Source organism: Argopecten irradians, chromosome 3 (assembly GCF_041381155.1).
Source record: "Argopecten irradians isolate NY chromosome 3, Ai_NY, whole genome shotgun sequence".
NCBI lineage: Eukaryota > Metazoa > Mollusca > Bivalvia > Pectinida > Pectinidae > Argopecten > Argopecten irradians.
The window spans coordinates 59,821,480-59,837,069 of NC_091136.1; the positions used below are offsets into that span (position 1 = coordinate 59,821,480).

The 15,590-nt window shown below is 37.5% G+C and overlaps 1 protein-coding gene across 1 annotated transcript in view; it reads right to left on the bottom strand.

The window, feature by feature from the left end:
• The window catches only part of LOC138319768 (uncharacterized), an 86,289-nt gene that overhangs the window by 53,082 nt on the left and 17,617 nt on the right, over positions 1–15,590 (bottom strand). The window contains 7 exon segments of the mRNA XM_069262902.1: positions 3,434–3,443; positions 10,737–10,899; positions 11,575–11,743; positions 12,342–12,469; positions 12,762–12,871; positions 13,270–13,370; positions 13,556–13,693. Coding sequence (XP_069119003.1) covers positions 3,434–3,443; positions 10,737–10,899; positions 11,575–11,743; positions 12,342–12,469; positions 12,762–12,871; positions 13,270–13,370; positions 13,556–13,693 — 819 coding nt within the window.

The following is a 15,590-nucleotide window of genomic DNA, read 5'->3' on the forward strand; positions in this document are numbered from 1 at the left end:
TGGTTTATCATTACAGTACAACCCTTACCTATTGGAGACTACTGGTTTATCATTACAGTACAACCCTTACCTATTGGAGACTACTGGTTTATCATTACAGTACAACCCTTACCTATTGGAGACTACTGGTTTATCATTACAGTACAACCCTTACCTATTGGAGACTACTGGTTTATTCAATATTACACTACAACCCTTACCTATTGGAGACTACTGGTTTATTGTTACAGTACAACCCTTACCTATTGGAGACTACTGGTTTATTGTTACAGTACAACCCTTACCTATTGGAGACTACTGGTTTATCATTACAGTACAACCCTTACCTATTGGAGACTACTGGTTTATCATTACACTACAACCCTTACCTATTGGAGACTACTGGTTTATCATTACAGTACAACCCTTACCTATTGGAGACTACTGGTTTATCATTACAGTACAACCCTTACCTATTGGAGACTACTGGTTTATTGTTACAGTACAACCCTTACCTATTGGAGACTACTGGTTTATCATTACAGTACAACCCTTACCTATTGGAGACTACTGGTTTAATCATTACAGTACAACCCTTACCTATTGGAGACTACTGGTTTATCATTACAGTACAACCCTTACCTATTGGAGACTACTGGTTTATCATTTTACAGTACAACCCTTACCTATTGGAGACTACTGGTTTATCATTACACTACAACCCTTACCTATTGGAGACTACTGGTTTATTGTTACACTACAACCCTTACCTATTGGAGACTACTGGTTTATCATTACAGTACACCCCTTACCTATTGGAGACTACTGGTTTATCATTACACTACAACCCTTACCTATTGGAGACTACTGGTTTATTGTTACACTACAACCCTTACCTATTGGAGACTACTGGTTTATTGTTACAGTACAACCCTTACCTATTGGAGACTACTGGTTTATCATTACACTACAACCCTTACCTATTGGAGACTACTGGTTTATTGTTACAGTACAACCCTTACCTATTGGAGACTACTGGTTTATTATTACAGTACAACCCTTACCTTACCTATTGGAGACTACTGGTTTATCATTACAGTACAACCCTTACCTATTGGAGACTACTGGTTTATCATTACAGTACAACCCTTACCTATTGGAGACTACTGGTTTATCAATACAGTACAACCCTTACCTATTGGAGACTACTGGTTTATTGTTACAGTACAACCCTTACCTATTGGAGACTACTGGTTTATCATTACACTACAACCCTTACCTATTGGAGACTACTGGTTTATCATTACACTACAGCCCTTACCTACTGGAGACTACTGGTTTATTGTTACAGTACACCCCTTACCTATTGGAGACTACTGGTTTATCATTACACTACAACCCTTACCTATTGGAGACTACTGGTTTATTTGTACACTTATTGGTTTATCATTACACTACAACCCTTACCTATTGGAGACTACTGGTTTATTGTTACAGTACAACCCTTACCTATTGGAGACTACTGGTTTATTGTTACAGTACAACCCTTACCTATTGGAGACTACTGGTTTATCATTACAGTACAACCCTTACCTATTGGAGACTACTGTGTTTATCATTACACTACAACCCTTACCTATTGGAGACTACTGGTTTATCATTACACTACAACCCTTACCTATTGGAGACTACTGGTTTATTGTTACAGTACAACCCTTACCTATTGGAGACTACTGGTTTATCATTACAGTACAACCCTTACCTATTGGAGACTACTGGTTTATCATTACAGTACAACCCTTACCTATTGGAGACTACTGGTTTATTGTTACATTACACCCCTTACCTATTGGAGACTACTGGTTTATCATTACAGTACAACCCTTACCTATTGGAGACTACTGGTTTATCATTACAGTACAACCCTTACCTATTGGAGACTACTGGTTTATCATTACACTACAACCCTTACCTATTGGAGACTACTGGTTTATCATTACAGTACAACCCTTACCTATTGGAGACTACTGGTTTATCATTACAGTACAACCCTTACCTATTGGAGACTACTGGTTTATCATTTACATTACATTACAGACCCTTACCTATTGGAGACTACTGGTTTTTATTGTTACTACATTACATACAACCCTTACCTATTGGAGACTACTGGTTTATCATTACAGTACAAACCCTTACCTATTGGAGACTACTGGTTTATCATTACACTACAACCCTTACCTATTGGAGACTACTGGTTTATTGTTACAGTACAACCCTTACCTATTGGAGACTACTGGTTTATCATTACAGTACAACCCTTACCTATTGGAGACTACTGGTTTATTGTTACAGTACAACCCTTACCTATTGGAGACTACTGGTTTATCATTACACTACAACCCTTACCTATTGGAGACTACTGGTTTATTGTTACAGTACAACCCTTACCTATTGGAGACTACTGGTTTATCATTACACTACAACCCTTACCTATTGGAGACTACTGGTTTATCATTACAGTACAACCCTTACCTATTGGAGACTACTGGTTTATTGTTACACTACAACCCTTACTATTGGAGACTACTGGTTTATTTTACAGTACAACCCTTACCTATTGGAGACTACTGGTTTATCATTACACTACAACCCTTACCTATTGGAGACTACTGGTTTATCATTACACTACAACCCTTACCTATTGGAGACTACTGGTTTATTGTTACACTACAACCCTTACCTATTGGAGACTACTGGTTTATCATTACACTACAACCCTTACCTATTGGAGACTACTGGTTTATTGTTACAGTACACCCCTTACCTATTGGAGACTACTGGTTTATCATTACACTACAACCCTTACCTATTGGAGACTACTGGTTTATTGTTACACTACAACCCTTACCTATTGGAGACTACTGGTTTATCATTACACTACAACCCTTACCTATTGGAGACTACTGGTTTATCATTACACTACAACCCTTACCTATTGGAGACTACTGGTTTATCATTACAGTACAACCCTTACCTATTGGAGACTACTGGTTTATCATTACACTACAACCCTTACCTATTGGAGACTACTGGTTTATCATTACACTACAACCCTTACCTATTGGAGACTACTGGTTTATCATTACAGTACAACCCTTACCTATTGGAGACTACTGGTTTATACCTAGGAGTTACAGTTACACAACCCTTACCTATTGGAGACTACTGGTTTATTGTTACAGTACAACCCTTACCTATTGGAGACTACTGGTTTATTGTTACAGTACAACCCTTACCTATTGGAGACTACTGGTTTATCATTACAGTACAACCCTTACCTATTGGAGACTACTGGTTTATCATTACAGTACAACCCTTACCTATTGGAGACTACTGGTTTATCATTACACTACAACCCTTACCTATTGGAGACTACTGGTTTATCATGGACACTACAAACCCTTACCTATTGGAGACTACTGGTTTATCATTACACTACAACCCTTACCTATTGGAGACTACTGGTTTATTGTTACAGTACAACCCTTACCTATTGGAGACTACTGGTTTATCATTACACTACAACCCTTACCTATTGGAGACTACTGGTTTATTGTACTACAACCCTTACCTATTGGAGACTACTGGTTTATTGTTAATTACAACCCTTACCTATTGGAGACTACTGGTTTATTGTTACAGTACAACCCTTACCTATTGGAGACTACTGGTTTATCATTACAGTACAACCCTTACCTATTGGAGACTACTGGTTTATCATTACAGTACAACCCTTACCTATTGGAGACTACTGGTTTATCATTACAGTACAACCCTTACCTATTGGAGACTACTGGTTTATCATTACAGTACAACCCTTACCTATTGGAGACTACTGGTTTATCATTACACTACAACCCTTACCTATTGGAGACTACTGGTTTATCATTACACTACAACCCTTACCTATTGGAGACTACTGGTTTATTGTTACAGTACAACCCTTACCTATTGGAGACTACTGGTTTATCATTACAGTACAACCCTTACCTATTGGAGACTACTGGTTTATCATTACACTACAACCCTTACCTATTGGAGACTACTGGTTTATCATTACAGTACAACCCTTACCTATTGGAGACTACTGGTTTATCATTACAGTACAACCCTTACCTATTGGAGACTACTGGTTTATCATTACACTACAACCCTTACCTATTGGAGACTACTGGTTTATCATTACAGTACAACCCTTACCTATTGGAGACTACTGGTTTATCATTACAGTACAACCCTTACCTATTGGAGACTACTGGTTTACAACCTTCATTACATACAACCCTTACCTATTGGAGACTACTGGTTTATCATTACACTACAACCCTTACCTATTGGAGACTACTGGTTTATCATTACACTACAACCCTTACCTATTGGAGACTACTGGTTTATCATTACACTACAACCCTTACCTATTGGAGACTACTGGTTTATTGTTACACTACAACCCTTACCTATTGGAGACTACTGGTTTATTGTTACAGTACAACCCTTACCTATTGGAGACTACTGGTTTATTGTTACAGTACAACCCTTACCTATTGGAGACTACTGGTTTATCATTACAGTACAACCCTTACCTATTGGAGACTACTGGTTTATCATTACACTACAACCCTTACCTATTGGAGACTACTGGTTTATCATTACAGTACAACCCTTACCTATTGGAGACTACTGGTTTATCATTACAGTACAACCCTTACCTATTGGAGACTACTGGTTTATCATTACACTACAACCCTTACCTATTGGAGACTACTGGTTTATCATTACACTACAACCCTTACCTATTGGAGACTACTGGTTTATTGTTACAGTACAACCCTTACCTATTGGAGACTACTGGTTTATCATTACACTACAACCCTTACCTATTGGAGACTACTGGTTTATTGTTACAGTACAACCCTTACCTATTGGAGACTACTGGTTTATCATTACACTACAACCCTTACCTATTGGAGACTACTGGTTTATCATTACACTACAACCCTTACCTATTGGAGACTACTGGTTTACAGTACAACCCTTACCTATTGGAGACTACTGGTTTATCATTACACTACAACCCTTACCTATTGGAGACTACTGGTTTATTGTTACACTACAACCCTTACCTATTGGAGACTACTGGTTTATCATTACAGTACAACCCTTACCTATTGGAGACTACTGGTTTATTGTTACACTACAACCCTTACCTATTGGAGACTACTGGTTTATCATTACACTACAACCCTTACCTATTGGAGACTACTGGTTTATCATTACAGTACAACCCTTACCTATTGGAGACTACTGGTTTATCATTACACTACAACCCTTACCTATTGGAGACTACTGGTTTATCATTACACTACAACCCTTACCTATTGGAGACTACTGGTTTATCATTACAGTACAACCCTTACCTATTGGAGACTACTGGTTTATCATTACACTACAACCCTTACCTATTGGAGACTACTGGTTTTATCATTACACTACAACCCTTACCTATTGGAGACTACTGGTTTATTGTTACAGTACAACCCTTACCTATTGGAGACTACTGGTTTATCATTACACTACAACCCTTACCTATTGGAGACTACTGGTTTATCATTACAGTACAACCCTTACCTATTGGAGACTACTGGTTTATCATTACAGTACAACCCTTACCTATTGGAGACTACTGGTTTATCATTACAGTACAACCCTTACCTATTGGAGACTACTGGTTTATTGTTACACTACAACCCTTACCTATTGGAGACTACTGGTTTATCATTACACTACAACCCTTACCTATTGGAGACTACTGGTTTTATCATTACAGTACAACCCTTACCTATTGGAGACTACTGGTTTATTACATACAACCCTTACCTATTGGAGACTACTGGTTTATCATTACACTACAACCCTTACCTATTGGAGACTACTGGTTTATTGTTACACTACAACCCTTACCTATTGGAGACTACTGGTTTATCATTACACTACAACCCTTACCTATTGGAGACTACTGGTTTATCATTACACTACAACCCTTACCTATTGGAGACTACTGGTTTATCATTACACTACAACCCTTACCTATTGGAGACTACTGGTTTATCATTACACTACAACCCTTACCTATTGGAGACTACTGGTTTATCATTACAGTACAACCCTTACCTATTGGAGACTACTGGTTTATCATTACAGTACAACCCTTACCTATTGGAGACTACTGGTTTATTGTTACACTACAACCCTTACCTATTGGAGACTACTGGTTTATCATTACACTACAACCCTTACCTATTGGAGACTACTGGTTTATTGTTACAGTACAACCCTTACCTATTGGAGACTACTGGTTTATCATTACAGTACAACCCTTACCTATTGGAGACTACTGGTTTATTGTTACAGTACAACCCTTACCTATTGGAGACTACTGGTTTATCATTACACTACAACCCTTACCTATTGGAGACTACTGGTTTATTGTTACACTACAACCCTTACCTATTGGAGACTACTGGTTTATCATTACAGTACAACCCTTACCTATTGGAGACTACTGGTTTATTGTTACACTACAACCCTTACCTATTGGAGACTACTGGTTTATTGTTACACTACAACCCTTACCTATTGGAGACTACTGGTTTATCATTACACTACAACCCTTACCTATTGGAGACTACTGGTTTATCATTACACTACAACCCTTACCTATTGGAGACTACTGGTTTATTGTTACACTACAACCCTTACCTATTGGAGACTACTGGTTTATCATTACAGTACAACCCTTACCTATTGGAGACTACTGGTTTATCATTACAGTACAACCCTTACCTATTGGAGACTACTGGTTTATTCATTACACTACAACCCTTACCTATTGGAGACTACTGGTTTATCATTACACTACAACCCTTACCTATTGGAGACTACTGGTTTATCATTACACTACAACCCTTACCTATTGGAGACTACTGGTTTATTATACATTACATACAACCCTTACCTATTGGAGACTACTGGTTTATCATTACACTACAACCCTTACCTATTGGAGACTACTGGTTTATCATTACACTACAACCCTTACCTATTGGAGACTACTGGTTTATTGTTACAGTACAACCCTTACCTATTGGAGACTACTGGTTTATTGTTACACTACAACCCTTACCTATTGGAGACTACTGGTTTATCATTACACTACAACCCTTACCTATTGGAGACTACTGGTTTATCATTACAGTACAACCCTTACCTATTGGAGACTACTGGTTTATCATTACACTACAACCCTTACCTATTGGAGACTACTGGTTTATCATTACACTACAACCCTTACCTATTGGAGACTACTGGTTTATCATTACAGTACAACCCTTACCTATTGGAGACTACTGGTTTATTGTTACAGTACAACCCTTACCTATTGGAGACTACTGGTTTATCATTACAGTACAACCCTTACCTATTGGAGACTACTGGTTTATCATTACAGTACAACCCTTACCTATTGGAGACTACTGGTTTATCATTACACTACAACCCTTACCTATTGGAGACTACTGGTTTATTGTTACAGTACAACCCTTACCTATTGGAGACTACTGGTTTATTGTTACAGTACAACCCTTACCTATTGGAGACTACTGGTTTATCATTACACTACAACCCTTACCTATTGGAGACTACTGGTTTATCATTACAGTACAACCCTTACCTATTGGAGACTACTGGTTTACCTTCTATTTACAGTTACAACCCTTACCTATTGGAGACTACTGGTTTATTGTTACACTACAACCCTTACCTATTGGAGACTACTGGTTTATCATTACAGTACAACCCTTACCTATTGGAGACTACTGGTTTATCATTACACTACAACCCTTACCTATTGGAGACTACTGGTTTATGTTCTACAGTACAACCCTTACCTATTGGAGACTACTGGTTTATCATTACAGTACAACCCTTACCTATTGGAGACTACTGGTTTATCATTACAGTACAACCCTTACCTATTGGAGACTACTGGTTTATTGTTACACTACAACCCTTACCTATTGGAGACTACTGGTTTATTGTTACAGTACAACCCTTACCTATTGGAGACTACTGGTTTATCATTACACTACAACCCTTACCTATTGGAGACTACTGGTTTATCATTACACTACAACCCTTACCTATTGGAGACTACTGGTTTATCATTACAGTACAACCCTTACCTATTGGAGACTACTGGTTTATTGTTACACTACAACCCTTACCTATTGGAGACTACTGGTTTATCATTACACTACAACCCTTACCTATTGGAGACTACTGGTTTATCATTACAGTACAACCCTTACCTATTGGAGACTACTGGTTTATCATTACACTACAACCCTTACCTATTGGAGACTACTGGTTTATCATTACACTACAACCCTTACCTATTGGAGACTACTGGTTTATCATTACATTACAACCCTTACCTATTGGAGACTACTGGTTTATCATTACATACAACCCTTACCTATTGGAGACTACTGGTTTATCATTACAGTACAACCCTTACCTATTGGAGACTACTGGTTTATCATTACACTACAACCCTTACCTATTGGAGACTACTGGTTTATCATTACACTACAACCCTTACCTATTGGAGACTACTGGTTTATCATTACACTACAACCCTTACCTATTGGGACTACTGGTTTATTAGTACAACCCTTACCTATTGGGAGACTACTGGTTTATCATTACACTACAACCCTTACCTATTGGAGACTACTGGTTTATTGTTACAGTACAACCCTTACCTATTGGAGACTACTGGTTTATCATTACACTACAACCCTTACCTATTGGAGACTACTGGTTTATCATTACAGTACAACCCTTACCTATTGGAGACTACTGGTTTATTGTTACAGTACAACCCTTACCTATTGGAGACTACTGGTTTATCATTACACTACAACCCTTACCTATTGGAGACTACTGGTTTATCATTACACTACAACCCTTACCTATTGGAGACTACTGGTTTATTGTTACACTACAACCCTTACCTATTGGAGACTACTGGTTTATCATTACAGTACAACCCTTACCTATTGGAGACTACTGGTTTATCATTACAGTACAACCCTTACCTATTGGAGACTACTGGTTTATTGTTATAGTACAACCCTTACCTATTGGAGACTACTGGTTTATCATTACAGTACAACCCTTACCTATTGGAGACTACTGGTTTATCATTACACTACAACCCTTACCTATTGGAGACTACTGGTTTATCATTACAGTACAACCCTTACCTATTGGAGACTACTGGTTTATTGTTACAGTACAACCCTTACCTATTGGAGACTACTGGTTTATCATTACAGTACAACCCTTACCTATTGGAGACTACTGGTTTATCATTACATACAACCCTTACTATTGGAGACTACTGGTTTTACATACACTACTATTGGACTACTGTTTACTACAACTACAACCCTTACCTATTGGAGACTACTGGTTTATCATTACAGTACAACCCTTACCTATTGGAGACTACTGGTTTATCATTACACTACAACCCTTACCTATTGGAGACTACTGGTTTATCATTACACTACAACCCTTACCTATTGGAGACTACTGGTTTATCATTACAGTACAACCCTTACCTATTGGAGACTACTGGTTTATCATTACACTACAACCCTTACCTATTGGAGACTACTGCTTTATTGTTATAGTACAACCCTTACCTATTGGAGACTACTGGTTTATCATTACACTACAACCCTTACCTATTGGAGACTACTGGTTTATCATTACACTACAACCCTTACCTATTGGAGACTACTGGTTTATCATTACAGTACAACCCTTACCTATTGGAGACTACTGGTTTATTGTTACAGTACAACCCTTACCTATTGGAGACTACTGGTTTATCATTACACTACAACCCTTACCTATTGGAGACTACTGGTTTATCATTACAGTACAACCCTTACCTATTGGAGACTACTGGTTTATCATTACAGTACAACCCTTACCTATTGGAGACTACTGGTTTATCATTACACTACAACCCTTACCTATTGGAGACTACTGGTTTATTGTTACAGTACAACCCTTACCTATTGGAGACTACTGGTTTATTGTTACACTACAACCCTTACCTATTGGAGACTACTGGTTTATTGTTACAGTACAACCCTTACCTATTGGAGACTACTGGTTTATTGTTACAGTACAACCCTTACCTATTGGAGACTACTGGTTTATTGTTAGACTACAACCCTTACCTATTGGAGACTACTGGTTTATTCTTACAGTACAACCATTACCTATTGGAGACTACTGGTTTATCATTACAGTACAACCCTTACCTATTGGAGACTACTGGTTTATCATTACAGTACAACCCTTACCTATTGGAGACTACTGGTTTATTGTTACAGTACAACCCTTACCTATTGGAGACTACTGGTTTATCATTACACTACAACCCTTACCTATTGGAGACTACTGGTTTATCATTACAGTACAACCCTTACCTATTGGAGACTACTGGTTTATTGTTACTCTACAACCCTTACCTATTGGAGACTACTGGTTTATTGTTACACTACAACCCTTACCTATTGGAGACTACTGGTTTATCATTACAGTACAACCCTTACCTATTGGAGACTACTGGTTTAAGGTTCTCTGGGCAGTATACACCTTGTGCACAACAGTTGTTACACATGATACAGCGAGGTGTAACAGACAACTTCTTGGTGAAACCTTGGGTCATCATCAGCTTGTATTGGTGGTTAGGGATGTAATCTTCCTGTGGTAGACCTGAGAACATAATACAGATCACCCATTTACATCACATCAATCACAAAACTTCTGTTTATCTTAGCTCATTAAAATATACACATTGATTTCCAGAAAATATATCTTCATATGCTATCAGATGAAAGATAAAATAAAAAGTAATGATAAAATTATTATCAATCAATAAATATAATAAACTTATTAGGCTGAAAATGCACACCTTTTCTTTGACTTACAATTATTTGAACACATCTGGTAGCCTTGAGTCTAGCATCCCATTGGTGCAATATGAGGTTTCTAGACTGATGTTTATTGACATGCAGTCATTTAAAGAATTTAGCCTATAAAATTGCCCCTTTGAGCTTGAATGGAGGTCAAGTTACCAATTCATTTATATAAATTTGGTAGCATGCTACATGTCCAATATATCAGTACCAATATATCAGTACCAATATATCAGTACCAATATATCAGTACCATGGGACGTTTGGTTATTGAGAAGAAGTTGTTTGAATAAAACGTTCATACATGGCGGACAGCAGACAGGTAATGACAGACAATGGATGGTGCATGGCTTCAGCTCAGATGACCTAAAAATAATTCATACTTTGCAATAGAGCCAAATAAGTATTTATTGGTATTCCATTTCAGTAAAGTGGTCAGGACATATGTAATGGCCATGACTTTGTAACTTACTTTGAGGTATTAAAGCCTCCTTGGTAGTGACGATTCCAGTGCTGGTCTTTGTACAGGTGACTGGCTCAGTACTTATTCTAACATCAATTTCCCTCACCTGGCAGCAGTCATTACTGAGAGCTAGTCGTGTACTTTTGGTTGGGTTACAAGCCTCACAACACACACTTTTCTGAAACAAATTATAGAACTAGGAATTTGAAGCACCAGGAAATGTGTAAAAGAGTCCAGACTTAATGGTTTCCGTTCTGCCAACAGAGCTTAAGGGAAATTCCCCTTGGCATGAAGCTAGAAGGTGATCATATTACTATGTACAGTATTTACAACTAAAATCTGCTTCATTACCACCCACTTTCAAATGTGTTTTGCCTTGACCACACATCTGCCTTGACCACACATCAACCCAGGTTCTATCTCCAAGATAGCCTCTCAAAACTTCCATTTAAGTGGTCTCCATCACTCAAATGTTACAGGACATGTGTATCATGCAGATAGACAAGATCAAGTCAGTGTCGTCTGCCCCTTTAATGAGTAAGCTAAAAGAAAATTCCCCATAAACCAAAAGCTAGATGTGATCATATCACTATGTAGAGTATTTACAACTAAAACCAGCTAAAAATGTTATGAGACATATACACAGTCACTACAGACATTACATAATCTATCTAAAGTCCTGTCTTGATCAAAACTGAATACAAGAAGGAAAGCAATACTGATTGAGCGGCCAACAGGCATTAGCCAATTAATACTCGATTCTATTGATGAATTACCACAGCATATATCTTCCTCTTCATTAGAATAGCCTCCAGGATTGTCCTGATGTTGTTGAACGTGAGTGTGAGAGTGTTTCCTAGGTTACTCTGTAACACTCGGGCACTGATCACCAACCCTGGTAAATCTTAGGGGGAAAAAAAAAGATTATTTTGTTAGGTATTAAACTTTGCTTTTTTAGGTATAAAGAGGTTAGAGATTTAGAAAGTAAAGTAATGCTGAAAAACAATTCTTATTTACATGTAGTCAATAACTGAGGTGGAAATTCAAATTGTTACCGTACAGTACTTATCGTCCAATGTCTTAGAGATTCACTCACTATGACATGCATGGGCATCAGTGTGCCCTCTGGTTAGTGGAATCACTCACCGTGACATGCATGGGCATCACTGTACCCCCTGGTCAGTGGAATCACTCACCGTGACATGCATGGTTCTGTATCTGTTTGACCAATATCATCACTGGGCCTTGACGGAATACTGTTCCAGTCCTCCACATCAACAGTATCTTAGACATCTCTTGAAGTTTTCTGTAAAAAAAAAAGGCTCATTTCAACATTGAACATCATACCTACCTCTCTCAGAAGTGATACCTGTCTCTCTCAGAAGTGATACCTGTCTCTCTCAGAAGTGATACCTGTCTCTCAGAAGTGATACCTGTCTCTCTCAGAAGTGATACCTGTCTCTCTCAGAAGTGATACCGGTCTCTCTCAGAAGTGATACCTGTCTCTCTCAGAAGTGATACCTCTCAGAATTGATACCTGTCTCTCTCAGAAGTGATACCTGTCTCTCTCAGAATTGATACCGGTCTCTCTCAGAAGTGATACCTCTCAGAATTGATACCTGTCTCTCAGAAGTGATACCTGTCTCTTCTCAGAATTGATACCTGTCTCTCTCAGAAGTGATACCTGCCCCTAAGCTTTCATACCTGATAAAACAGTGCAGAAGACTGGATGGCATCGCAGGAAATGTCATGTAACAATCTTTCTGTTCCTCGCCCGCCATTAACTCATCAGGCCAGACTTTGTCCTTTATTATTACAGAAACAATATATTTTAACTAAGGTCATTCAGATCATGGTAACAGTAGTATAAGAAATAACACGAGGAAGACCCTTTTATTAATGTATGCTTTTTTGTTTGTGTATCCCATGATTTTTTAATTTCTGGTAAATGAATTCTGGTAAACAAAATCTATATGAATCTACTACTTACCAGTGGTATGTACGGATTATCTGGCAGGTCAGATGTTAACACATACAGAACATTGTCTGTGTACTCGGGCAGGCAGCAGGCAAATCTATATATCAACCCCATCTTTCTCAGTACATTGATTAGGAGATTTTCATGTCCCTGAGAATTAAATACATTAAATGGATAAAAACTGAATAATTGGAATTAAAATTGTTTGTATATAATGTGCATAAATGTTGTATATACACACCATGTATCAGATGTTTTGGTAGCAATGCACAATGTATTGATTCTGTTTGGACAACTTATGCCCTTTGTTTAATAAGAACAAAACGACAGTTTGAGTTTGATACTTGACAGTTTGATTTTACCTATAGATATATGTTGTTTTCTGTATTAGACATCATAGAGGTCTACAGTCTTTAAACATGGTCATTCTTAGTTACCATGATTCTGTCACTCAGATAACTGAAGTCATTCTTAGTTACCATGATTCTGTCACTCAGATAACTGAAGTCATTCTTAATATCCATGATTTTGTCACTCAGATAACTGAAGTTATTCTTAGTTACCATGATTCTGTCACTCAGATAACTGAAGTCATTCTTAATATCCATGATTTTGTCACTCAGATAACTGAAGTCATTCTTAGTTACCATGATTCTGTCACTCAGATAACTGAAGTCATTCTTAATTACCATGATTTTGTCACTCAGATAACTGAAGTCATTCTTAATAACCATGATTCTTTCACTCAGATAACTGAAGTCATTCTTATTAACCATGATTTTATCACTCAGATAACTGAAGTCATTCTTAGTTACCATGATTCTGTCACTCAGATAACTGAAGTCATTCTTAATTACCATGACTTTGTCACTCAGATAACTGAAGTCATTCTTAATAACCATGATTCTGTCACTCAGATAACTGAAGTCATTCTTAATAACCATGATTTTGTCACTCAGATAACTGAAGTCATTCTTAGTTACCATGATTTTGTCACTCAGATAACTGAAGTCATCCTCATATACCATGACTTTGTCACTCAGACAACTGAAGTCATTTACCATGATTCTGTCACTAGATAACTGAAGTCATTCATTACCATGATTCTGTCACTCAGATAACTGAATCATCCTTAAACCATGAGTCATTCTTAATTACCATGATATTGTCACTCAGACAACTGAAGTCATCCTTAATTACCATGATTTTGTCACTCAGACAACTGAAGTCATTCTTAATTACCATGATTTTGTCACTCAGATAACTGAAGTCATTCTTAATTACCATGATTTTGTCACTCAGATAACTGAAGTCATCCTTAATTACCATGATTTTGTCACTCAGACAACTGAAGTCATTCTTAATTACCATGATTTTGTCACTCAGATAACTGAAGTCATCCTTAATTACCATGATTCTGTCACTCAGATAACTGAAGTCATTCATAATTACCATGATTCTGTCACTCAGATAACTGAAGTCATCCTTAATTACCATGATATTGTCACTCAGACAACTGAAGTCATTCTTAATTACCATGATATTGTCACTCAGACAACTGAAGTCATCCTTAATTACCATGATTTTGTCACTCAGACAACTGAAGTCATTCTTAATTACCATGATTTTGTCATCAGATAACTGAAGTCATTCATAATTACCATGATATTGTCACTCAAGACAACTGAAGTCATCCTTAATTACCATGATTTTGTCATCAGATAACTGAAGTCATCCTTAAAGTGAATAGTCGGTTAAACAAAACCAGTCTAAATGCGTTCATTGGCCTTCCAAAAGTTCTCACTTATTAATACGACGGTCAAGTTATGCTTAGTTTCCCCAGTTCTGACCATTAAAGTAAAGAAAAGTTGAAAGCATTGAAAACGAGGCTGCGTGGAAATGTAACCACGGACATAGTGAGCCGGGAGGACGTTTTAGAATTTCCATACTTTAAATTAATTTCTTCGTACGCAGACAGATTTTGGTGAGAGATTTTATTTTACTATTTCATAAGAAATTATACTGGATACATTCACACCATTTTTAC